The sequence below is a fragment of the Poecilia formosa genome, unplaced genomic scaffold (assembly GCF_000485575.1).
Source record: "Poecilia formosa unplaced genomic scaffold, Poecilia_formosa-5.1.2 Scaffold59, whole genome shotgun sequence".
In the NCBI taxonomy this organism is placed as follows: Eukaryota; Metazoa; Chordata; class Actinopteri; order Cyprinodontiformes; family Poeciliidae; genus Poecilia; species Poecilia formosa.
In genome coordinates this window covers 823,486-850,521 of record NW_006799998.1, presented here as the reverse complement: position 1 = coordinate 850,521, position 27,036 = coordinate 823,486, and the positions used below count along the sequence as shown (strand labels likewise).

At 37.1% G+C, this 27,036-nt stretch overlaps 2 protein-coding genes across 4 annotated transcripts in view; both read left to right on the top strand.

The window, feature by feature from the left end:
* Positions 1-1,575: 1,575 nt before the first annotated feature.
* Positions 1,576-23,745, top strand: xrcc1 (X-ray repair complementing defective repair in Chinese hamster cells 1). 2 transcript variants are annotated; one of them, XM_016672369.1, is made up of 17 exons: positions 1,576-2,069; positions 2,147-2,239; positions 3,402-3,509; positions 3,651-3,809; positions 4,169-4,243; positions 5,207-5,330; positions 5,543-5,649; positions 7,133-7,295; positions 7,366-7,606; positions 9,449-9,565; positions 16,179-16,260; positions 16,354-16,453; positions 19,532-19,586; positions 20,801-20,931; positions 21,204-21,294; positions 21,421-21,496; positions 22,715-23,745. In XM_016672369.1, exons 1-17 carry the CDS (start codon positions 2,019-2,021, stop codon positions 22,820-22,822), a joined length of 1,881 nt encoding a protein of 626 aa, XP_016527855.1. In that variant the 5' UTR covers positions 1,576-2,018; the 3' UTR covers positions 22,823-23,745. The 2 variants fall into 2 exon arrangements, with proteins under 2 accessions (XP_016527855.1, XP_007553865.1); XM_007553803.2 differs by having other exon boundaries at positions 1,577-2,069; positions 19,529-19,586.
* Positions 23,746-23,878: 133 nt separating this feature from the next.
* The window catches only part of drd2l (dopamine receptor D2 like), a 25,967-nt gene continuing 22,809 nt past the window's right edge, over positions 23,879-27,036 (top strand). Inside the window, exons 1-2 of one of the 2 annotated variants that reach the window (XM_016672370.1) lie at positions 23,879-24,026; positions 24,094-24,187. The gene's annotated coding sequence lies outside the window, so the exon portion shown is untranslated. Of the gene's footprint in view, positions 24,188-27,036 lie in introns of both variants that reach the window. The other variant, XM_007553802.2, reaches the window with a different exon arrangement.

The window sequence follows — 27,036 nt, the reverse complement described above, 5'->3', positions numbered from 1 at the left end:
CCCAGGAGAAACAGACCAACCACCAGGCATTCCACTGCAAGCTCGTTTCCCCAGGCTTATCTCCAGGATGGTCCTGGCCATACTTTTTGTAATTGTGGTCTACTATTCATGAAATTCATCAAATCACTCTTGCTCTGACCTCTCCCCTGAGGGCAATTTACCATGGGTAACCCTAACAGGAGTCAAACAAACCCTTTGAAAACAATCGCCCCATGGTATTTAAATTCCTCTACCATGTAAATGTCTCAAATATGGAAAAAAAGCAAATTGTTTCCACCAGATCTGTTATTTTCCTTGAGCATATGAGTTCAAGTTGTCTTGTTTATGAGTGACAGCAGGATGAGGCAGGAGTCAGATGACTACAACATTAGAGCTTCATTCTCCTGTAATGATTTTACTAATATGGTCCATTATGGGAAAAAAGAGAGATAAGTTCAAAAGTAAGCACTTGAATGTTTGGTTTGCCAGATCATCTACATTCCAGTCGTCAAATATGGTCACGGAATGTGGAACATGACTGAAATATCCTTGCAATTTTTTTAGCCATGTTCCAGTGAGACATTTTGAGGCATATTTTGAACTCAGGATTATACTTCCCTTCTGGCCTTGACATGGATTGAGATCCCCCAGAATCAGTAATTTTCTATAGACTAATTTTTCTCACCCCAAACTCCACATTCCAAACAATACATAAAACAAGCTAAAGCTTTATAATTGTTTTACAACTAACATACGTTGACTCAAAATGTTTGGCTTTTTATTAGTAATTGAATAAGATCAATCATATCCTAAATTAAATTAAATCAATCAATTAGTTAGTAATTATGTTGTTTTTAAACACTGCCAGAACATAAATAATAAAAGATACAAACATAGATATTGTGAATATTTATGTTTATCAATGCTATAAATAAAAATAGAAAATATTGTCTAATATATAGAATTTGTAGACGTATGTATAACAGAATAGTAGCAATAAAAAAACAATATATAAATGATTTAAATATTTTTTTTATTGTCATACCACCTTGGACTCAGGTCACAGATTAAGAAATATAATACAAAAATAAAAAATAAATTCATAGATAAATTCATAGATATATATCACATAACTTATGTGATATATATTGTGTATATTTAAAAAAGTAAAGGGTTATAAATTTGTATGGATTATTTACAGTTTGTGTAAGGTCAAAAAATGACGGTAATAGGAATGGGGGAGAAACTTTTAAAGTAACCAGAAGGATGACGGACGTCTGCTTCTCACCGGCCTTGCCTCTTTCCACTTTCTGTATGAGCTCAGCATTATGAGTCTGGTTTGAATTGAAACAAAAACATTAGGCAAAGCTAAGCTTAATTTAATAATTACATAAAACAATTTACATAAAATAAAAAAACAACAACAATTTAACACGTATGCTTTTCTCCACAACATGGAGAAGTAAAAAAAATATCCACATTCTATTCCACTTCGAAATTTTTCTGACTTAGAAACTGCACACGTTTCACCACTTGGTGGCGACTTAACTGCATGGTGAGATAATTGTGCAGTAGAAGAAGAACGTGAAGTTCTCATTGGCTAGAGACGCCTGGAGTCGGAAGTTACGACACATTGACATTTGCAGCCTTTTGGTGTGAAAATGAGTGCTCACTTGCGCATATTTAACGTTAAATTCAAGTGGTCGTTATATAAATCAAGATATTTACCGTAGCGATAAAAGTATTGTGTTAAATGTGAAGCATAAAACAGCGTGGGAGATTATTGTGCTGCAGCTTTTCACGAGTGTTGAATGATCCGACATATGTGGGAAAGTTCTCTGCCTTTTGTTTACTAGCATGCTATCTGGTTAGTCAGGAGTCGTTCTATCGCTGTTCTGCAACAAAGTGAGTTTATTGTAGTGCCACGAAAGCAATCTGGGTGTGTTTTAGGATTAGGCTACTCGTCGTATTTTTAAAAACGCTCGGTTGACGGAAATTAACTGGAAATTAATCGCATTTCGAAACAAAACAAGACAAGCATGCCAGAAATTCCACTCAAGCATGTAATTTCTTGCTCCACCGAGGACAGCGTAAGTTGTTTCAAGTCATTATGTTCGTAAAGTAAGCTGCGCTTTGCCTAATGTTTTTTTGTTTCAATTCAAACCAGACTCATAAAGCAAACAATCTGCTGAGCTCAGACACATACAGAAAGTGGAAAGCATCAAAACCCGGTGAGAAGCAGACGTCCGTCATCCTTCAGGTTTGTTTTGTCTTTAATTGTTCGGGTGTTTTTCTTCTTTTTTTTTTTCTGTGAGATTCTAGGATAATAAATGCTTATCATTCATCTTAAGTCACCAATCTATTCGTTCACAAATAGCTCAGCGACCCGTGTCTACTAAAAACTCCAAAAATATATTTACATGAAAAATACTTTACAAGTTTCTCCCCCATTCCTATTAACCGTCATTTTTTTGACCTTACACAAATAAATCATCGTTTAAAATGACGTTTCACCAAATTAGTGTACATATACAACCTGTTTTTATTAGTAGTAATCTAAAAAAACTAAACAGAACATAAAGAGGGAACATTGTAATGATGGAAAACAAATAGAAAAGCGAGTGAATCTGTATCAGCAATAATATTGCAATTGCATATGTTCCTAAAAAGCGGCACTCTTTGCAGCTGGATTTCTATAAATTGCTGTATGCTGGATATGAGAAATCTTAAATCTAATGCCATAGGTTTTATCATATATATATATATATATATATATATATATATATATATATATATATATAATGTGTTGAAGTTTGTCTCTATTTGCTCTCCATAAACCTCTTCAAAAATAATAAGAAGAATGTTTTATATTGATACATGAACATGGCCTTTTAGGTTTGTCACAAAAAGATGTTTTATCATTCTTCTGTGACTGTGTGATGCTGAAGCATTCGGAAAACTTTTTTTTGTCTGAATTCGTTTTAGCTTTTAAATCTTATGTCAGATTGTTTACGCTGTAGTGAAACGTTTCACTCTTTCCATCTAAAGTAGAGGTACACAAATACAGTATTCTTGTAGAGCAGCCAATTTCAGATCTTTAATACTGATTACGATGTTTGGCCCATGTAACACTTTATCCAGTTATTTTGGGTATAAAATAGGGCTATGCAACATTTTTTTTTTTTTTTTTACTGTTGTCGGAAAACATTGTGTGTTTACAAACTCAAATGAGTAGTCATGCTAAATAAGTTTCTTCATTTTGATTGAAAGTGTTTGTAATAATTCCCAGAGTGATAAGACTATGGGGTGAAACATCTCTGTACTGTGAGGCTGACGCAGCAGTCAGTTTGTTGACTCTTTACGATTGATCTTCTTTCTTTCCCTCCGAGAGCCATCTCATGTGGTATTTACTTTTTCTCCAGTTTGAAAAAGAGGAGCAGGTCCACAGTATTGATATTGGGAATGAAGGATCAGCTTTCATCGAGGTGTTGGTCGGGAATTCTTCAGCTGTCAAAGACCAGGACTATGAGGTTTTTCACACAAATCACACTGTGACAGTTTTCACGTCCTAACCATTTTGATCTTTGCTTTATTAAAAAAAATCTATATATTTTTTTTCTTCCTTTTTACCTTTGCTTCTTTCTTTTTCTATCTCTCTCTCTTTCTCTCAGGTTCTTCTCGTCACATCTTCCTTCATGTCCCCCACTGAGAGCCGTAATGGCACCAACATGAACCGGGTTCGTTTCTTCGGACCCAACCAGCTGCAGAAGAGCACCGCTCAGGAGAAGTGGGACAGGGTGAAAATTGTGTGCTCCCAGCCGTACAGCAAGGTGAGGAACTTGGTGATTTTAAATCGGCTGACGTATCACTTTTAGGTGACAGCAAATTTATTAGTTGTATTTTTTTTTTTGGTGGTAGGGATTCGATATCCATAAAAGGAAGCGTCAGATCCAGTGTGCAGTACAATAAATCCTTTTGACACTTACAAAATATGGCACAGCAAATTTCTGAGCCTTTAAATAAAAAGGTGTTTATTGTGGATAATGTCAACAGTACAGCCTGTGAAGTGAAATATTTTTAACAGGAGTCTTTTTCCATCATTTCTTTGTATGTTTATCTCGAATTTAAGCTGCACACAGGTTCCTTTAACAGAATAATATGTGTTTGTGTTGTCTTTTGTACTTTACAGAACATTGCATATGGCCTTGCTTTTGTCAAGTTCCACTCACCGCCTGATAAAACCGATCCTCCGCCCTCCTCCCCTGTAAGTTATCCACTGTGGTGCTGCATGTTAGTCGTTGCTATACAAATAACTGTCTAAATGGGGATAAAATAACAGAACTTTGCCTTATTTATAAAAATACACCTGTGTTTTACTTGATGTCCCTGGTCTGAAGCCACAGACACATCATCACATCATCTGAAATACACAGTATTTTTTTTTTCTAGTAGCCGTAATACATCACATAGCATTTATTATTTTAGAATCGATTAGTCGCAGACAATCCAGTAAATGTAGCCATAACTCAGCATTATAACTGGGCAGGTTGTGTGTGTGTGTGTGTGTGTGTGTATGTGTGCGTGTGCGTGCGCGTGCGTGCATGCGTGCGTGCGTGTAAGTGCTGTATGAAATTAAACATGAATTTCTTAACATAATTTTTTTTTTTTTTTTTTTTTTTTNATTTTAGAACCGATTAGTCGCAGACAATCCAGTAAATGTAGCCATAACTCAGCATTATAACTGGGCAGGTTGTGTGTGTGTGTGTGTGTGTGTGTGTGTGTGTGTGTGTGTGTGTGTGTGTGTGTGTGTGTGTGTGTGTGCGTGCGTGCGTGCGTGTAAGTGCTGTATGAAATTAAACATGAATTTCTTAACATTTATTTTTTTTGTGTGTGAAACATTTTAATGTAGTTTCATTCTAACACCCCAAATAAATAATAGAAGTCAAATGAAAGCCCGATTGTTTTTCTGAAATTTTCAGCCTGAGTGAGATTACTCTACTGCATTAAAAGACAGATGCATCTTAAGGCTTTTTGCTCCTCTTAATGCCACAAGGCTGGCATGGAGGGATTCGATTTGAATCTAGGGTGAGCTCAGTTGGAAGTGTTTTAACTATGAAATCATTTGTCAGATTGAAAGCCTCCTTTGTAGTTGGAAACAAAATCACTTCATTCAGTCCCCGAATCTTCTGCTTCGCCGCTGAACACGTCCGTCCTTCCTTCCTGCCAGAAACTGACGAAGCTGGGACAGTTCAGGGTGAAAGATGAGTCTCCTTCATCTGGGCCCAGCCTTCAGCCTGGCAGCCTCTTCTTCAGCCGAGACAATGCAACAAAGCCGAGCACTTCACTCAAAGGTAGAGCCATTTATTTAAATTTACAAGGCCTATTGATTCCTTTCAGGTCGTTGGGATTTTAAAGCAGTAGTGAGTGTACCCTAATTAGGTTTTATTTTAGGCTGCCTAACTTTGCTGAAGGACATGAGAGCTGAAAGACTGGCGTTTCTATTGGGGGTCCTTTATGCTAATGGCTGTCTTGTTCTTCCTCACTGTCTCTTTTCTATCTTTAGTCTCTCCACAGAGTGACAAGCTGAGCTATGCTGCTGCTGCTCTGCAGGCACGAGGTAGCTCTCAATCACCAGGTCAAGCTTCCACCTCCATCTCTGCCTCACCACAGGTACTAAATATCCCCCTATCACGTTCTGCTCTGAAGGGCACCCACCAAACACCTGTTCATCAGCGAGCTGCAGCCCTTCTCCTCATTTAGACCGCAAAGAGGCAGAGGAGGCTGTAGAGGAAATGAAACCAGGCAGAAAAGCTTGATGCAGCCCAGGATATGTAGGTGTTTGAAGGTTTTTATGCACTTTTAATATTCTTATTGAGTTAATTAACCGTTATTTAACCAGGTGGGTTATGGAGAACAAGTTTTTATTTGGAATAGCAACCAAGTAATGTGTGATAAATCCAGTAAGTCTAACTTAAACTGAAGTGAATAGCTTTCATGTAGTTTTCAATGTATGCACATATTTATACCTGAAAATTACTTTATAATATTTTACATAAATAAATAAAAAAAAATAAAACCTTCCTGAAAATCAGCCCAATGTTTATTTTAACAGCACAGATAGAGCAACTTTTTCTGCTTTAGTCCACATTAGAAATGCAACCAAAATGCGGTGCTCTGAGTGGCAGCCTCAGAGCACCGCTCCTCTTTTTATGCAAACTGCTGCAGAGTGTGTGTACAAAAAAAGCCTATGTTTGTTCATCTTAACGGAGCAAAAATCCCCAAGCTAGCAGATGTATTGTTTTTTTAATGATCCAATAAATAGTTTGATGGATAAGTTGCCTCTGCACTCTTGGTAAATACTCATTGCCTTCCGATGACCTTTCTCTGGCTCCAAAATAAAGTGAAAGTAACTTATCCTCACTTTCGCTTTACCAACATGTCTGCTTTCAATGGATAAATACACCGTGTTTTACTGTAACCTTATCTTACAATTTAAAGAAAACTCATGACGAAGCATCAGAAAATGTTGAGCTATTAAATGACTTGTTCCACCCTGAGATCGTTGCTGTGCTCTTGTCCAGGAAAAGTGAATTCTGCAAGTCAGTGACTCTATGCAGTCTGCTGGATTCCATTAGATAGAAACTTTTTAAACATCTATGAATAACTAATTGATAACTGGGATCGGTATGAATCTACGTATGATTGAAATGAAATAATTTTTTGTAAAGTTCCTTTAGACGGCATTTGTTGTGAATTGATTTCCTCAAAGTATTTAGGCCTGGACGCGGTTTGGATGAAGGTTTCTTTGGTATTTTCAAAACCTGAATCTTTCTCTTCGTTCTCTTTCTGGACTCTGCAAACAGACTCTCTACTCACAGATATGTCAGTTGCCAAAATTAGGATAATCTCAATGATGGAATTTTCAAAGCAATTTTCATAAAATAGACCAACTCTGAAGATTTGATTGACAATAATCAATGAGTTATATGCTAAAGTAACCACTTAATAAAAGTTTTTCAAAATTCACTGGTTTGTAGTAAATCCAGCCAAGAATCTGTTCAGTGAACCAGTTAGTGTCTTTGTATTCATGTTTTTTTTTGTTTGTTTTTTTTTTACATACTTGCTACAGTAATTTTATACTTTTGTCATCCAGCCACCAGCAAAAAGAAAGTTTGAGTTCAGCAAAGAGCGACAGTCTCCCTCTGGACCTCCTCCGACAAAGAAAATGAGTCCAGGGGGCTCGCCTGAGACCAAAGCTGCCACCCCTAAATACAAACCGAGTCCTGTCGGCACGCCAAGCCTGAGCACTGCCAAAGGTAGCTGATCATTAATAAATCTATTTATGTTGTAAAACAAACAAACATCGAAACTGAGCTCTTTTTGCAGCTTCGTCAGCAAAGAAATCTGCTGAGAAGAAGAAGGAGAGCCAATCCAAACCAGAACCTAAGCCCAAACTGAAGACAAAATCCAAGAGCGAGCAGCAGGTCCCGTTTCATCGGCTCATGGAGGGAGTCGTGTTTGTGCTGAGCGGCTTCCAGAACCCCTTCAGAGGGGAGCTGAGAGAAAAAGCGCTTGAAATGGGAGCCAAGTACCGGCCCGACTGGACACCTGACTCCACACATCTTATGTGAGTATTTCCCTTCAGGTTGATCACAAATCAGCTAATTATCCAGATTCACATTATTCTCGTAGTTTATAAGCATATATACTCCTTTATTGGATGTCACATGTTTTAGTAATGGCCTTAGCCAATCGGCAGTATTAGCTCTGGCGTCCTTCTTCCTCTCGTCAAGAATGCATAGATTTTCAATGGGATTTAGGTCCTTTGTTTGCAGAAGCATGAAGTTGTTTTTGTAACCTCCGAGTGAAAAGCTGTGCTGGTTTTGGACCAACACCAGCAGAGGACTTGGCCCCTCAAATCATTTCTGTTTAATCTTCACACCAATCATCTCCAGTTGGTGTGGCTTGTGAACCTTTGCCTACCATACTTTTTTCTTTCACACAACCTTTCATTTTATAAACTTAGATGCAGCAATCTGAGAACATCCACCTTCTTTAGCAATGACCTTTTCTGACTTGCTGTCTGAGATTGTCTTCTGGATGGCTATAAAGTCAGTAGTTTCCACATTAGTGTGTAGGCTGACATGTTTGTTAAATTTATTTTTAAAATCAACAAACAGATGCATAAAATATAAATCATTTCATGTATGTAATGAGTCTCTTTTTTTTAATTCAATTTGTAAAATAAACTTAAATAATGTTCTAATGAGCTGAGATCCAACTGGAGAGGCCAGCCTGGTCTCTCTGGTGAATGATTTTAAACATCTATCTTTACAAAAAGATCGTTAGTGACACTTTTGCATTTCCATTACAGATTTTCCACTAAATAATTTCCTTTTATGTTTTCTGCTTGAATTGATTTTGTGCTGGAAAAGCAACTTTGCTCTTGTTCAACGGCAAACAAAATATAAAGATGCACTTAAGCATGAATGGTCGCCGATCTGCGGTTAACAGACCGTGCGGTAATGTCGACACAGCTCCAGTGAGATATATGGGTGAAGTTTTAACAGTTCAGGATGTATGGTAGTTTCATATCAAAAGATGAATCAGAAGAAAGATCACACTGCAACTTTTCTTCATTTGTAGGCTATGGAGGATTCCACACAGTTTGTTGTTTTGTTCAAACAGAGTGCAAATTAATAGGAAGAATGAGGCCCATGGTAGACGTTTCAAGCACGCCTGATTTGAATGGATAAGTGACAGATACACGAATAAGAAACAGGAAAATGAATCAGTTTCTGTTTAGGGGGGGTATTCAGCTGGAATACTGAGGAAACCCGCCGTGAGCACGTAAACTTCAGTGATAACACATTTCTAATGCTCGCCGTGTCAAAGCTGTTAGGGAAGCTCCACGCTGCAGTTCTCTGGAGACGAGCGCTGCTTACAGATACTGCTGTGCAAAGCGAACCTGAAGATAAACGAGGAACAAATGCTAAAGAGCGAAGAGATAAGTCAACAGATCAATGCACTGAGAAACTGCACAGTGTAGATAAAAGAAAGTGGAGCAGGAATAAAGACTTATTGTAGCTAAAATGCTCTTCATACTTTTGTTGAGAGGGAACTGCCTTTAGATAAAAAAAATAATAATCCATTAAAGGTGCACCTCAGCGTCTTTTCTTTGTTTAATCGTTTAATGTCGGTAAACACATTGAAAATGAGACAAATTATTCCTAAAGAATTTTTTTTTTTTTGGTTTAACATACAAAGGTTTCTTTTAAATAAACCTTTCTTAATTTCCCCTTTAGTTTTTTATGCGTCCATGGTTCACATGGTCAGATCATCAGTTTCATGACTTTGTGTTTGCAGCTATTAGACCAGACTAACTTGTCAACTTCCCTGTTGTGTCATAAACATCTTTTTTGTTTGTTTTTCCGGATGCATGTTCCTGCCTCGTCCCATTATTCTACAGCTGTGCCTTCGCCAACACCCCCAAGTACAGCCAGGTGAAATCAGCAGGCGGCATCATTGTCCGGAAAGAATGGGTGATGGACTGCCATAAGAGGAAACAGAAGATCTCACATAAACGGTAAGAAAGCCATAGATGAGTGTCAGTATATTGATTCCTAAATATTACCACAGTATTTTTTATGCTCTTATATTTCTGGTAACATGCATTAAAGATTTGCTTACCAACAATATATTCTCCAGTTGGACAGGCACTCTCAGCCCCTTAATGCCAATAAATATGAAGATGTTTAAGCTCAGAGATATGAGTTTAACAATATCCTTCCACCTAACTTTCCAGTAATATGCTTGAAAACATAGCTGCCATCTTCTTTTGACTTTTTGGGATTTAGCCTCTTGGTGAACAAACATGGCCAGCACCTTATCTCCCTTAACATGGCCATGACATTTTGCATAAGAAAAATGGGTGTATGTTGATTTTATTACATATTTTGAAATGTATATATTTCAGTGTTACTGTAGGATTGATGGTACAAGCAAGTTTATGGTAATAAGCACTTGCTGTGCAGCTGAAGAAACTCAGCTATGTGAGAAATATTTGTCAATATTAGTGAACTGTGGTATGTTTATTTCATTATTCTTGTTGAGTACACAAATGATCCACAGGCAATGCAAGGTTGTTGTGCACCAGTAGCTTTGATATTATGGCAACGTTATGCAGAATCTTGTCTGTCCAGCATCCTTAGAAAACCTCTAGCTTCTGAAGTAGGAAATGTTTTTTAGACAGCTGTTATTGGTTTCTCAGTAGCACAGCTGGTGTAATTAAAACGATGTTAATTATGAATCTGGACGAGGTTTGTAATCTATGCAGTTTAAGTGGAAAATTAAACAAAAGATCGCAACTAGCACTTCGGTGTGTGAGGTAAAACCATTTTCTTTCATATAGTGTGATCATTCACTGTTGAGTTGATTTTATCTTCCAAGGCATTTCATTTTAGAGTTTTGCCAAATTATAGAACTATACTTAAGGTGGAGAACCAAGCACCTTACAGCCATATAAGTGTTCACTTCTTCCTACTCCTTTTCAAACAGAAAAGTAGTAGTAAACTAATTATTTTGTTCTTGATTATGTATGCATGTGTTTTCTCTGTTCTACTGATTACATTTGTTTCTTGTTTGAGATAAATTTATCAAATCAAATCAAATAACGGTGCAAGTGAATCAATGGAAGAATGTCTGCTGGATTGACAATGTGTGTGACTTTAATTTGATCTCTGCAGTTCTGCACAATGCTGGACTGAACAGCTGGGTTTAATTTTAGGCCCTGTAATGAGATGAACATGCCAGTATATGGATCTGAAAGCTGCCAAAAAGAGACAGGAGCCTAACACATGCTCCTAGCATTTAACTGTTGAAAGCATGTTTTACTGAGATATTGATTAAAACACCAACATACACTTGAAATGTCTGAGAAACCGCATTTGCATCTTGTGCTAATATTACGCAGTTCTAACTGAAATATAGAGCAAAGCTGTGAAAAATCCCAAAACTCATGCCAACATAAAATGCATTAAACTGCACCAAATTTCATTTCAGACCTGCAGAGATGCTGAAACTCGTCCAAACGAGCAGCTGGTGGGGATTAAGTAGCACAGAACATGTGACTACAGTATGACTCCATGTCTGATGAGAACTCTCTTTTGGGCTGTGTCTGTTTTCCAGCCTTGTACAGTCTGTTCTCAGCAATCTCGCTGATTGAAACATCCAAAAATACTCCCACCACAGCAGGGAAGACCACTTGCTTCAGAGAGCACTGTAACCTTGAGTAGAAGATCCCTGCTGTGATCACAAATTCTGCCCACTGAGCTCCAGCAGCGCTCTAATTATATGGCTCATTATGGGGGTAGGGGTGAATTTGCAACATCAAGGTCCTCTGTCATGGTTCCTGATAAATCTGTCTGTACTGAATAATGTAGGGCTAAAGACATTGGGAGATCCAAATTTAATTGGGGTCTTACTGTATTATCTGTGTGGAGTTTTGATTTCTCGTTAAGAAATTCCCACATACATGCTGTCTGCTCTATGTTAGGTTTTATGAATAATAAAAATTCTGACATCAAAGTAAAAAGTTCACTTATTTCAGTACTTTAATTTACTAAAGAAAACACATAGATGAATCACAAACAGAATGTTTTCAAACCTTTATTTCTGTTAATTATGATTATTTCTGCTTAGAACTGATTCATATCAGTTTTGTGGGAAAAGGATATGTAACCTTTCAGTTTGTCAGTAAAAATTGGCTCTAATTAATTAAAAAAAATGTTTTTCTGTGGTGTCGGATCAAATATGTGCCATTCTTGTATTACAGCATAAGTCCATGTACAACATTTGGTCTTGATGGTTCCTACCTGAAAATCCGCTTTAAGATGCATTTAGATCCCAGACCTTTTAGTGCCTTATAAGATTTGACATTTATCCTTCTACTAGACCTGATAACGATGCTTGTTTCAGTTCAAACTGAGCATCAGGATGTGACAGCAAGATGCTTTAAGTGATTTAGAACCTGGTATGTTTGTTGATATCAGATGACCTGTACATAGTGTACATACAGACCCATTCATTAAATTAGAATATTACTGAAAAGCCCTTTTACTTTAGGAACTTTATCACTAATGCAATTAATCTACATCATGTAGATTAATTATACCCAGGTAATTGAAAGCCTGTATTTGTGTTGACTATGATAATTTTCCACTAATGATGAAAACATCACATTTAAGATTAGAATATTAAAAAAGTTTTTAATACAGGAATGCACGATTAATAAAAAATATGTTTAATACCTTCTTACAGGCAGTTATTTTTTAAATCTTTTAATCTGACAATCCTTGTTGGAGCATAGATTTTAATTTACTGAATTCAGCTCCACTTTTGTTATAGGTTAAACATTGGAGAGAATGAATAATTAATATATAGTTCATTTTAACTGCTCTTTGGGAAAATAAGGATTTTTCAAAGTTTTCAACCTTTGTTACATCTTAAATGTTTAGTTTCTAAAATAATTGTACCATTTTATAAAAGTGTTTGTCTTTCTGTTTTACTTGTTTGCGTTCAAGTATACAATAGGAAAATTCACAATAATCGCCATGGAAAGAGCAATTTGATAACTTTTTATTACATAACTTTTCAAAAAAAAATATGTATGAAATAAAATGCAATTTCAATAAATAAAGCTGAGTAAATTAAATATTGCTATGCAGCCAAGTTTTTATCTTTGAGCTTTATTTCAAAAGAAAAATTCAAGGAGAATACAAATAAAAAGTTCACTTCAACCTGCCATTCTCCCTCATGTTCGCCTCTCTCTGTAAATCTCCTATTGTGCCGGTGAGAACTCTGGGCTCCCCTGCCCAGCACCGCTATTGTGCTGCATGTTGAGTGTGCAGCTTTGATGATGTATTCTTTATTTAAAAGCTGCATCTGCTATGGGTAATTAAAAGAACCACTTACTTTGATGATGACAAGCACCCGTACAAATCTGCACACTCACGCTGTAACTGTTGTTGTTGAGCATCTGGAGGTAAAACGCGCAGCTTCGCTCGGCTCCTGACATGCATGCAGGCTGTGGAGTGTTTGTAATAATCAGATTGGGACATCAGCTAAGAACCCCAGCCGACACTGAATATATATATAGTCATTTAACAATCACTGAGCAACAAAGGACACGTAAAACCAGAAGATGAGAAATACTCAACCAGCTTGGCTAACAAAATTAGCAAATTAGCAAACAGATTTTAATCCACTAAAAGAAGATAGTTGGGTCCAAAATATTAATGCAATCAGGCTGTAGTATTTTTTTTTTAAATGATATGGAAATAAGTCTGAAAATAAAAACTTGCATAAATAATCTACAGCTCATAAAAGTACCCGGTACACAAAGGAATTATGATTTTACTTTCAAAGTGATTCTCCTACATAACGCATTGAGCCAGAAGTTTAGAACTACATTGTCATCAGTTGTGGTTGCACTAAATAATAATACTAGATCGGCTGCATTAGTGAGGGTTGTGATTTATGCTGGTGATTTGATATATAGTAGAAACATTTTTGAGCTCAACATGTAAAATCTATGAAAACTGTCCTGCAACTTCAGAATTTTTTGTTTTTAACCTGAAATGTTCTAATCAACTGGAGCTCTAATTGATATTTTTATTAGTTTTTTCTGCTCCAAGTAAACATTTTAAGTAAACTTTCGCAAATACATTAACAAATTTTGTTAAAATGCACTGCATGGGTTAAAAAAGACAATGCCTCCAAATTTTAAGCTCACACCATTGATGAATTGATCATTATTTGGGCTCATAATGTTCATGAGCCTGAGCCTCATGGCGCTGCTGCAGACAATAGGTCTGATGGCTGCATCACTTCATCTGCCTGCAGAAATCTTTTAAAACAAACTCTTAAAGCAGATTTTGTTTGACCTCCACATCTCGGCCCTCTGACTTTACAAGAATGTTTAACTTCTACACCATGACTTTGTCCATTTATTTTATCGGATGTGTCCTTTAAAGTTAGCTGGCTAAAAGCCCATGCGGGTAACCCTAAACGGAATCTGTTCATCCATAATGTTAGAACCAAAATAATGTGTGATTTAGCACACAAATCATTTCTTCCATCTAAGAAGAGGCAGGAATAATTCAAATATGTTGATCTGTTTTTTTGGTGATAGCCGCTCTTACTGTCACAACTTCATTTACTTCCTTTTCCCATAGTCTCATTTGTCATTTTCCAATTTCCTGGCCTATGCAGAGGTCAGTTAAATGTCCTCCTTCACTGCGTGCTAAAATGATTTCACCTTATCTACAGCATATCACTTCTGTGCTTCAGTTATCCCCCCAGATAACTTTCAGCTGACTTTATAGAGGCTTGAGGGGATTGTCTGGGAAAGGTTGGCAGATGATTTACTCCTAGTCTGCAAGTTGTTTTTTTAATGCAGTTGTTTCAGAGCAGCTGGGATGGTTCCTTCTGGTTTCTGCCTGTTTTGTACAAGAGTGTCTCAAAAAATTGAGTATGAATAAACTATTCATCAAAGCCTGTTCCAAAATTATTGTCCATCCTGTCAGAAATCTGTCTTTGGTGATTTAAAGGATCCTTTCTTACTTTCTGCTCTCGGTGATTCAGTTGCTTCCGTTTGGACTCGGACCGAAACGTCTGAGATTCAGGAAAAACACATTTGTCCCAAGAGCTGTGCATTTCCTGAACTCAGATCCGTCCGTACCTATAACTGTTTTTCTCCATGTCAGTTTTAAAAATTGTAATTCTTTTTTAGCACTTGCCTGCTTATTGCACTTTTTATATTGTTTTTATGTGGTTTTGTATCTGTGTTTTTATGTACTGCTGCTGCTCCCTATACCTCTTTAATTGCCCCTTGGGGATGAATAAAGTTATATGGAATGGAATGGTGTTATATTGTGCAGCCCTAAGTATTTCTCTCTAAACAGCAAGGTTTTATTGAAAAAGTTGCTTCTGGCTGACATCAACTGTTTTGGGATTAATACGATTCAGTTTTAATTTCTTAATGCCTTAAACATCTTACCATCACAAAGTTCTTTTCCTTCCTGAAATGAAAAGTGAAATATGAGAGGCATAAAGAACCCTAATGCTTGATACTTATAATAATTAGTTAACATTTAGATATAATATGTTGCACAGTTCTTGCTGGGATTTTTATTTTCAAAAGAAATTCAAAGTTCTTTCCTCAGGTCAGACATTACTACAGTTGTGTCTGGTTCAGGGGCAGCTTAATATGAAGAAGTGCAACACTGCAGCACATAGATTCACAAAACTCCCCAAACTCTAAAATGGACTTAGCTTCACTACATCCTACAGACTGTGGTTATCAGTGTTGCTTGTGAATCTTTTTTTTTACCAGCACCTTCTACTCAACCTCAAATTAATTTGTTGGGTTACAGTCCTTTATTGGGACTGTATGCCTTTAGCCTTTTTTTATTGGTCTTATGCTATATTGTAATTTGCAGAGTAACTTAAGTTTGAGTTTTTAATTAGCTTTAGACTAGAAATGTTAAAATAGACAGAATAAAACATTTAATTATAACTGTAACAACTCTGTATGAGTTTCACTTTTTGAATGAATGAAATAAATGAACTTTTCTTTGCTAACTTTTCTAATTTGCCGAGATTCACCTGTATAAGTCCCAGTGAGTTTCTGTATAACTATCTCCTCTGTTATTCCCTTTATAAATCAGTATTTCTGTGCACGCTTTAATCTTTGCTGAGAAAATTGAACAAAGTAATCATTACCTCAATCTGAAATGGAGTTGTGGGAAAGCTGTAGATCAAATAAAAATGTGATTTGATCATTGCACAATTCAAAACCAACAATGCTTCTAATTGTGAGGCCATTCTGTGTTTGTTGATTTCTTTGCTTCAGACAGATTCCCCCCCTCTCAGGAGGAGTAAATCTGTCCTAGGACTGCTAGATTTAAAAGTTATTCAGAGGTGCTGGTGATGTTTTAAACATTAGGACACGGGCTCATTCATCTGGAGAAAAAATGTCTGAAACTTGCTCTTTTTTTGCAGAGGCTAGCAGGTAAGGGCCTCACTACACTTTGAATCACGTTGTAAAACAGATGGGGAAACGAGATATATTACCCAGTTGTTCTTTCCCCTCTGGCATTTCATCATCCTGACACATTTTGTTTCTTGCTTTCCGTCAGCTACTTGATGGATGGGGCGGAGTCCAGCTCCGAGAGCGAAACGGATGGCGATGACCAGAGTGAGGAGGAAATCGAAACTAAGGTCAATTTGTCTTATAAGTGAGCCAATAAATATAATCGTGGGGTTAAAGAATTATGTGAAGTTTAAAGATCCGGAGTCCGGCTGTTCTCGCAGACTCCACAGAAGCAGGCGAAACAAGTCACCCCGAAAAAGACACCAGAAAAAAAGCATGAGGACGATGAATATGGAGGCTCGACTGACGTGGATGAACCAGGTAATAAGTTAAAAATTGTCAAGGAAAATCAAATAGTAAAAACTTATTTTATTTGATCTGTCCTGTTCTGTTGTCTTTCATTGTACCTTAATTTGGATGTTCCTTTAGTTTGATAATTGGGTAGAGAGGGTTTTCTTTAAATGGCTGGAAAGTTTAAAACAGGGTTTCAGCTGATTTGTGACCAAAGTTCACCTAAGACTAATAGAATGAGAAGATTTAATTAAAGAGGTGGAAGTTTAATGGAAAGGGGGATACAGAGGAACTTGAGTACATAAAATATCTAATTGTGAAGTTAGTTGAATAAAGAGAAAGTCCACAAGCATCTTAACATTTTCTTAACTTTAAATTATTTTGGGAGTTGTAGAAGAAGGCAGGGGTATGTTTATAAAAACATTTTCATTAAGTTTATGTGAAAGATTGACGCTAAATGTAACAACATAAAACGGAGGTAATGTGAAAAATTTCCCTTTTTTAGCCTTACATCTTGTGTTATTTCCTCATCAATTATATACGTGGAGTGTTTTGTTTTTCTTTCATGCATGTCTGAGAAATCATTGAATTTCCCGTGGCAGCCGTTTGGGGGTGCCTAAATGCTTGCTCTCACAAAGCTCCGCCTATTTCCACAAAGCTCTCTGCAGCCTCCAGCTGAGCTTCGGCCTCACAAAGCACCCTTCCCTCACACAGCTTCATCCCCTTTAAGTAAAAGTAAAAACTAAATGTAAAGCATTTATTATCCAAAGACCTTTGAAGTACCTTCTAGCTGCAGGCACTAAATTCATTCATGAGCTACACACAGGAGCAGCCCTGCAGGCTTCAAGCTTTCCATTTTTCCAGATTATTTTTGCATCAGATTGCGTTGAATGTCTTTCTTTTTATCTTTCTCTTCTGCGACTGCATGCGGCTTCTTCTCATTATGGCTTAGTTTAAATTTTCCTTCTAAATGTGCCAGTGTCGCAGACCAGTTCATACCTCAGTTGAGTATTCGTATAAAGTTCTTGTCAGCCTATAGAACGCGTGACTGATGGATTCCCTACTTGTTTGCCAAAATAAAGTGATTTCTTTGCTCTTTTTCCCATCTTCTAACTCTCCTCTAACTCCTAAACAATAAATAAAAACATGGATTTATTATCCAAATCATTCTCAACTATGCATAGTTGTTTGTAGATTATTATTATTATTTTTTTTTTTTTGCATGGTGTCTGTAATAGCCTTCTAATTTACAGAAGGGTCGGTACTGACAGCCATGCATGGTGTCAATCAAAACCCCAGTTTCTAACATCAAAGCCTATGCTAATTTGGTCCATTCACTGAGCTCAGCAATTGCTGATCCTCATTTATTAACTAACCCCCAAAAGAGCAAAAGCAGAAATGAAACCTTCCGACAGAATATAAATCCTTTTCTTTTTTTTTTCTTTTTTTTTAACTTTGTTTTATTTTACTGCTGAAGTTGTTTCACCTCTGTCACACTCAATTTTATTTCAATAGCATAAAAAGACACAATATTCCAGCATCACCTTCATGTGTATTTGAGACTGTAGATTACAGTCTTTTTTTTTTTTTTTTCCCCTCAAAGAGGCTGCCTCTGATTTTTGGACGTGTCAAAGAATTATGTTGCATCATTGCCAATGGTACGGCATTCTCTATGTTTATGTTCATCTGTGGTGCACTGCTGCTACAGAACTGAAGTAGCTGTGACTCAAATAGCATAACTTAAACTCACGTTATCTAATGCAGACACTTCACTGTTGTCAGCATGCTGAATACTTGAAACTTAAAATATGACCTACTTTCTTTTCTATTTCTCCGAGTGTCTAACCAGAGCATTTAGTTGTTATTCCCAGAAATAATCATTTTCTTCTCATGTTTTAGATCATTGCATTTTTGTTGTGCTCCGGTACAATAACAATAAAAGCTTTCTGATCCTGCTGCCCTTGAGCCAGTAGCAAAACATCAATACTTTTCTACTGAAGCCTTAGGAGCCTGACAACACAAATCTAAACTGAGAAAGTTGGAGGTAACTAATTTAAACTTAAGTAAGTTAAATACCAAAGGTGTCAAATAAATTCTAAGTCGGGCGTTGGATAAATTGTAAGTTGAAATGATCATTTTGATCCAACACAAAATTGAAATTTGAAAGAAGAAAACGTGAAGACATTTTAGTCATTGAGCTCTGACATGTAATCCAATAGGAAAACACATATTGAATGACAGAACCATAAATCTCCTTGGTATAAACGAGTAAGAACATCTCTGTGTGGAACAAATCCAAGAGCCGAGATTAAGTGATTCATTTGAAGTGATTGATTTTAATTCCCTCAAACTACTGGAGCCTGAAAGAGGGCAACAGCACAGCTGAACTAGACTGAATGAATATAGAGGGAGCTAGGGGACAAAATGAGAGTCGTAGGATTAGACAAAGGTGGTAGCCACTTGGGAAATGGAGGAGTTTACGTCGCCACTGCGAACAGGGCAAGAGTGAGAAACCATGCAGCTCGGGTGGAAAGCGAGAATGGAGTGGAGCAGTAATGACTGCAAAGGGACTTGTGCATGATTCTCATTTCTATGTTAATGTGAGACCCGAAGTAAAGTGGTGAGGTGCATCATTAAGAAGAGACAACAGCCTCTGACCCACCAACACACCACGCTACATGCGGACTGCATTTTAAACAGCTGCCCCCTGCCCCCCTCTACGCTTCCCCCAACTAAAACCCCCAACAACACAGCCTGGCAAGAAGCGTGTTGCCAGCAAGGTTACATGGAAAGAAATGCTTATGTATATTTCATAGAAATGTGGACTCACCTGGCATTTTAATGAGACATTAAACTCCTCTCCACAGATGGCAAGGAATTTAAAGCAGATTTAACTCTTGCACATATTAAAGTTAATTAGCTTTAAGATTAGGGCCACAGAGCAGTCAGCACATCTCGCCCTCGCCGAATTCATATGTTGAGTTGCAAAAACGAATATTTAACTTAAAAATATAATTCCCTGCAAGACTTTTTTTTCATTAGAGTAAATCTGGCATTCCAGGGAAACCACTGATTATTAACTTATAACTTTTTTTTTTTTTTTAGCAGGAGAAGATGAAGGTGATGATGAATCGGGAGTGGATACAGAAGACGAGCTGCAGAGGTAACTGGAAGAAATATCACAGACTGTGATTGTAGTTCTTAGCTTGGCTCCGATTTGTGCCATAAATGTATCATTTTATCTCATGTTCTAAGTTCCCTTTCCAACTTTAAACCATGTTCTATGAATTAATTTCTAAATACACTTATACAATACTGCATACATGCATTTTAGTGTCAAAAAGTAAACAACTGTGTCTTCAAAGAGGTGTGTTGCTTTAAAAAAAAAAAAAAGGAATAAAGTTGGACGTATGTTTTGCAATAGTTATTTGTATTAGTAATCCAGTTTTATAATTGGCTATTTCCTATTTAAAACTGATGTGATGTCTGATGAAAGAATGGCAGATTCACTGTGAATGTCACAATATTCTAAAGCACATCTATCATTATAACAGCCAGACTCTCCTAAAACGTCTCAAACTGGCAGGAATTAGAGATGCAGAGGAAAATCGGCTTACTGTAATAGTATATGTTGTTTCTTTTGTTTTGCTTTTCAGCTTGTCTTATCCTGATCATTGTTTAGCTGGTCTGAAACTAAAGAAAAAAAATAAGTCAGTGTGTTGGTTTAAATATTTGCAGATTACGCTTACAACACTCTTTGGTGTGGAAGTTGTTTTTGAAGGAAAAGTACTCAATGTTGGATATTTTATTACCAGTAACGTTAAGGAAGCACATAATGTGTAGGAATCAGTATTTTCTACCACATATTGGGACGCTACTGCAGTTTGTTGAAGGTGCTAGAGCTACAGAAACTTGAGCAAATCACAAGGTGACCGAGCTCATTTGATCAAAGTTTCTCTTTTTTACCCTTTTGGTCTTTCATTGTTTCTCCTGGAACAAGTCTGGCTGACATGCTGGGACGTTTCCTGTTGGCACAGTACTTCTTGTTTAGGAGCGAATTCATTCATTCATAGGTCATATCTGAGTGGCTTCCTATCAATGCAGCCTTTCTCTGCACTTACTAAAAAAGCTTTGGAAATGACCAGGTACGGGACTGAAAAACAAGCTGGTAATGTCACTGAACAGCCTTCACAGATTTTGCTCAAGACTCTTAGGATGTTAAAAAGATTCTTTGGAGGAAATCTACAGAGAACATGGGTTGGTTCAGGACTATTCTGTGAACAGAAACAAAAAAAAGCTTTAGACTAACCGGAATTGTCTCCTATTGTGTGATGAGCATTGAAAGATGCGGCCTACATTGTGTTCTCCTTGTCAAAGGGTGGAGAGCAAACAGAAGAAAGCAGCTGCGAAAGAATCATCAGCGAAAGAAGAGGACCCGTATGGGGGGTCGACGGATGAAAACACAGATGCTGAAGCGGAAGAGGATCATCCCATCCCCGAGCTGCCAGGTACGTGTGCCTCTTCTCTCATCTCAACGTCTTTCTGTCTCTGTTACTCATGCTCCGCTTGCGAGAACACATCTGTCTCTGACGGTCTGATGCACGGGACGCTGCAGCTGCTCACAAAATTGATGGCCAAACACAAACACCAAAAGTGTCTTCTGTTTGCTTTTGTGCTCGTTCCCTTTTGACAAAAGACATCCATATATTCCTGTCCTCCTTGTTGTCTAGTCTGGCACCTGCCTTCTTTGATTTTCTTTTCATGTTTTATTCCTTTCCAGATTTTCTTCACGGAAAGCACTTTTTCCTTTATGGAAAATTCCCAAACAACGAGAGGCGACTACTTCTACGGTACATCGTTGCCTTCAACGGGTAGGAGCAAACTTTTTTTGTGTGCCACAAGTCATTTTAAAAACTGAACTTTTTACACCAGACACCTAGCAAAGACGCTGCATGTTTACTTTATAAGTGCAAATCTCACTGCTGTGTTTTCTTCAGAGAGATCGAGGAGTACATGTCAGAAAAAGTGCAGTTTGTGGTGACAAGTGGCGGATGGCACGAGTCCTTTGAGGATGTAAGTTGTCTCCCTTTGAAATGTAATTTAATGAAGATGTCCAACATAACATTTAACTTTTGAATGAATGGATGCACTTGCCATTATGTGCCACTTCCAAAAGACGGTATCCTGACAAATTGCTGGAGGAAATTTTGCTAGTTGTTGCTAAGTTACACCGAGGGCACCTCAAGAATGCCTTTTAAAAGCCTCAGACCTCCCTAAAGATGCAATCCTAGAGTTCGATGCTGTTATCACCATTTTGAAAGGTATAATAAAACCATCAAGGAAATTGGGGCAAATTATTTTTGCCTACCTAGAGTACCCTTCAAACATGTATGAAATTATTTAGCTGAGTTGGATTTCAGCAGCTTTGCTTAAATCAAGCTTTTACCGGCTGATGCCGATTTGTGGTTTTATTTGAAGTCCGTCCTTCACATTCGTCCATTTCAAATTATCTTTCAGTAGACAGTAACAAATTAAAATCCTCTGTGTCCACTTTTTTTTATTTTTTTTTTAACTCAACTAAGGCATGCAGCAATCAGATGAAACTAATGTCCTGGAGGTATTAGATTGGAATACTTAAGATTGCAGCCCCAGGCGTATGCCTGTAATAATCATGGACTGGTATAAGATTCACACACCTCGAGTATAATATGCCACTGTGTCAAAACACTTACCAAAAATTTATAACATGATATAAATGCTTTTATGTCTATATAAAAAATATAACTTCTTCCTGCTGCTGGTAAATTAATGCATTTTTACAGGTAATATTTCTCATTTTTGACTTAAGCAAAAGTGTTCAAGTGTTTCTTATTAGAGTAACACCAACCAATTAGCCTGATAATGGACAGTTTACCCTTCACCTGCAGGTCAAGCAAGGTAAAAATTGTAGATTGTCTTTATTAAACGTGTCAAAACTAAAGCCAAAAGTTTGGAAGCACGACATTCTCTGTTCACAGAAAATCAGGTTCTATGTATTAAACCGGATTAGGTGGATATGAATGCCTTTTTCTCGTACCCGTCATTTTTAGTAAGTTTTCCTCATAGAACAGGCTGTTGATGACTTTACAGACTGTAATGGTGTGAGCTGTGGTCAAGAAAGAATTGCCTGATTGCGATTACTGTCTAAATTCAGGTGATTTTTTGATCTTTCTAGCATCGTAATCATCATTGGCACAAAGATTTACACGTTTCTGTTTGATTTGTTGTTTTTGTTGCTCACATCGATCACAGGCGCTGATGGAGAATTGCAACCTGAACTTTGTGAAGCCTTCATGGATTTATGCGATCAATGAACGTCAGAAAATGCTGCCCTACCAACCTTACACTGTCGCGCCCTGAAAAATACACCACAAGCGCACACTGAGGAGTCTGGCACGCTCTCTTCCAGTCCTGATGAAGATGCAAATGGGAAAAGCCATAGTTCTTTTTCTGATTAGCCACTTCAAACGAGCAATAAACCATTAAGTGTTCACTTATGTTTTTGTTTTTTTTACACGGACTTGTGTGATGGTAATAAAATAACTTGAGATGTTTTCTCCAGAGAGCTGGGACTTAAATGCTTATTAAATCATCTCCCTTGAGTTAAGCGGTAGCTTAGTTATAGATTTATTTTTATTTGCCCTTTCTCCTACGAGTTGTTCATCACAGTCAGGCGAGAAAGAGTCATCCTTCATGTGAAGCTCATCTCCTGGACGTTAGGATAAGAAGCAAAGTCCCTGATTCAGGCCTTGTTGGAGTTTCTCGATCCAAACGCAGCTGCTGTCTGCCTCTGCTCTTCACTGCAACCTCGGGCTACGGGACGGGAATGAGTAATGATGCTGTCCTGACTGCCAGTGGCACTGATAAGAGACTCAATGTTGCAGACTGTTAGACTTTATGAGATCAACCCAAAGTCAAGTGAAAGGTTGAGGTTACTTAATGCTGCAGTCAAGAATTGGAAAAAATTACATCAGGAATACAGGAGTCTAATAAAAACGAAGACCTGAGTAGGGGTGGGTTTGTTTTCCGTTTTATTTTTTGTTCAGTGTCTGCTTTCTGTGTGTTTGGAAAAGATGAGCTCACGAATTAAAAAGACAGGCCAGGATTTTATATCATTTTTGTTTTGTTTAAAAATGCCAGTCTAATTTATGGAGTTTTCTGTGGCATATTGGATTCTCATTTGTCTGTAGCGGCTTCTTTGACTCTCTGTCTTAAGCTATTTTTCCCTATTGCTGTGGTACATAATTATTTTGTCCAAATAAAAAGGGTTTTTTAATTAAAAACATGTCTGTCGTTGCTTATTAATCCGACTTGCTTTGCACTCGGCCGCCCTCATTTCTCCCTGGCTCCGACTCTGTTGCTGCTTGAGCGACTCTTCTTTTTCATTCCCTCTCTGATCTGGAGTCCTCTTTCCACTCTAATTTACTGCTCCTCCTTTTTTCAAGCCCAGAGCCACTGGGTCTCCAGCACTTCAGTCAAGGGGATTAGAAGGACGGTATGTGGACGAGAGATGGGGAAAGTAGGAATGGTTACAGGGGAGACTGAATACAGGAAAGATGAAAAGGTCTGAGTTCTCAGCAAGGATCCATTTTTGATGCTGCCAAGTATTGGATTGTCTGTTGTACTTCTAGGTTGAGGGCCGTTCACAGGCGTACAACCACGACTGCAGTATGTTGGAGTTGATTTCCTGTAGCCTTGTGTGTACCGATTTGCTTCTTATGACGGGTGAGTTTAGGGTCAAACTCATTTATGTCATATAATAAGAACATGTATTGCCTGTAAAGATGTCAGCCCATTGCAGCGCCCTTTTTTTTTTTTTTTTTTTAGTAAACTCCATTTCCATCATCTTGGTGACAGGAAGTGTGAGCAGCTTCAAAATAATATTTCTTTAAGTAGCACCTCAATTTGTGCCAACAAGATTTATTCTTTACTTGTAACATTTTTTTATGTTCCCTGTGAAGTTTAGCAATGATTGAAAAATCTCTGTCTAATAGTGTGAACTGTGTACCAAAATTTGTATTTTGGTGCATTCCAGTTCCTTATTTCTGAAATAAGGTACCAAGCACAGTAAACTGATGCATTACTTTGCATGAGTTTCTGATTGATTGGTTTCACATAAAGGTTTTCTAATTATTCTCACAGGTCACTGTCGGTCTTTTTGATCGCCCGACTGAGTTTTTGACATTTTGGCCGTGTTTAGATTTATTCGAATAATAGTTTTCTTTTTGATTTTTACTAATTTCTGGTTTTAATTTTTATTTTAAGCCTTTTCTGATTATTTTTTTGCTCTTTATATGTCCCACTGTGGTGTCTGATTGTAGTGGTCATCTTCCACATGTAGAAGCTAAGATAATTTAGGAATATCCATATTTATCCTTATTTGATCGGTCACAGTGTAAGACCTTTGCTGAGATATATTTTCAAACAACCAATGCTATCAGACACAACGCTGCTAAGCTTTTAAATTAAAAACTACAACATTTGCTGCAATCTTTCCTTATATAAAAGTCATCTGTTCAATGCCTGTTTTCACAGAAAGAATGACCTCAGTGATTGAACTCCACACTATTTTCTTTATTTTTGAACAATTTTCCAATCAAATACATGCAGCATGCTTGTTATTACTGTTTTGCGAATTCTAGTATCTTTTACTGTGTAAAAATATAATCTCTATTACCAACAGTGATTTAATCAAGCTTTAGAAATATTGTTAAAAGGGAATAAGCTTTACAAAAACTCCTAATATTTTGCCAAATATTTGTTGAAATGCATTCTAATTTAATTATTTTTATCAACTAACATACTGAAGGTAGTAAATCTTGTCTCATGATAATATTTGAGTGAAAGCAGTTGGATGTGAATCTTACTAATCAATATTTAACAATACAAATAATAATTAATTTATGAATCCTCAAAAACTCATTTACAGACAGTTACTGATGCACTTCCAGAATTCATTTGTAGATTTTTTTTTTTCTCCGGCCTCATTTCTTGTTTGCTAGACTGGGATTTGTTGGACAGTCACTCTGCTCTCTGGTTGACTTTCCCTTTTTTTTTTTTTTTCCAGTCAGACTTTCCTTCCTTTCAATTATTTATTTTCCTCCTCGCTCTGGGTGACAAGGCTTATCAACCTGAAGGACGGTTCAGCCAGGATTACTTTTTGCCATTTAAGGTAAACATATCTGCAGAAGTAGAAATAAATACATAGGAGAAGAACCAATGAAGTACCTCTGTAATTATGAAATAATCACTGTACATCTCTTTCGTAATGTGCTGCATCAAGAATATTCATGAACAGCATCAGAAAGTAAAACTTGATTCTTGCAGGCAAGATAGATAATTACATCCCAAAATAAGTGTGCACTACTGACATAGCTTACTAAAAAAGCATTCGGCTGTTACTATAGTTGCAGAATATTTAGATGTTTCAGCAAAAGAAAATGCTTTCAGTTTTTATTAAGTTGTAATCAAACACAGTTTATGTGCACTACCAGAGTAATTTGCGTCATAAAGAGCATATGTATGTAGTCAAACCACCATATGCTACATAAATTCTTACATTGAAGGCATTTGTAACATTGTTCTGATTTATCTCTGTATTTGCGCGATTGCTTGGTTTTAATGTCTGTGCGATCATTGATAAGAGCCCCCTCTTGACTCTCATATTGGTATTGCTGATGCACTAAATCAATCTGAACACATTTCATTAGAGCGAGGGCGTAATGACAAACCGTAGCTAAGCTCCTTGTTTAGGGAATTCAGCATGGAAAACATTTATCACATGTTCCAATAAAATCACTGGATGCACAAAATCACCAAAGTAATTGACCCTAATTTGTAAAAGTCAAGACTTCTAGATCAAATCTCAACATTAGTATTCAGCTCATGAGGTGGAAAGCTGAATTTACACCCTTCAAAGCAACTATTTCAGTAAAGTTCTTTGTTGTTATGGCACATCAGGTACAGGTTTAATATTCTTAACACATTAACTTTACAACCATTTGCATTGATCTGCATAATCTGAAAGATCATAAGAATACACAAACTGTAAATGGAAAAAAAAAGACTATCCAGTAACAAATAGATGATCCACACAGCTAATATGTTTATGACTGTTGTAAAACTGAAACCCCTCGTAGCCATTTAAGGGTGCTTAAAGACTTGCTCATGCAAAGTGCTGCCTATTTCTACAAAGCTCCCTTTCGGAGCCGCAGTCTCAAGCTGAGCTTCCGCCTCCCAGAGCAGCCTGCCTCATTTTCATCAGGTTAGATGTGCTTTTGGTGCTGCTTACGTGTAAGAACACCTGTTGTCCTACGCCTGACATAATTCTTTTAATTAATAGACTATGACTCAATGAAAATGGTGAAAATCTCGTCTGTAGGCCAAATCTTGACCTTAAAAATAGTTAAATTATCACCCCGTTGTCTTGACAACTGAACATCTGCAGGTTGAGCTCATGAGACAAACTGAAGCGTTATTTACTTGAGGAATGTTTCTCTGGGATTTTTTTTTTTTTTTTTTTTTTGGAAAGTAGGGCCCCTGCCCATTTTTTTTTTTTTTTTTTTTTTTTTTGT

Coding starts and splice junctions, on each gene's coding strand:
- xrcc1 (XM_007553803.2), top strand. CDS start 2,019: ATGCCAGAAATTCCACTCAAGCATGTAATTTCTTGCTCCACCGAGGAC. Junction 20,932..21,203: donor TCCCATCCCCGAGCTGCCAG/GTACGTGTGCCT, acceptor ATTCCTTTCCAG/ATTTTCTTCACGGAAAGCAC. Junction 21,295..21,420: donor TACATCGTTGCCTTCAACGG/GTAGGAGCAAAC, acceptor TGTTTTCTTCAG/AGAGATCGAGGAGTACATGT.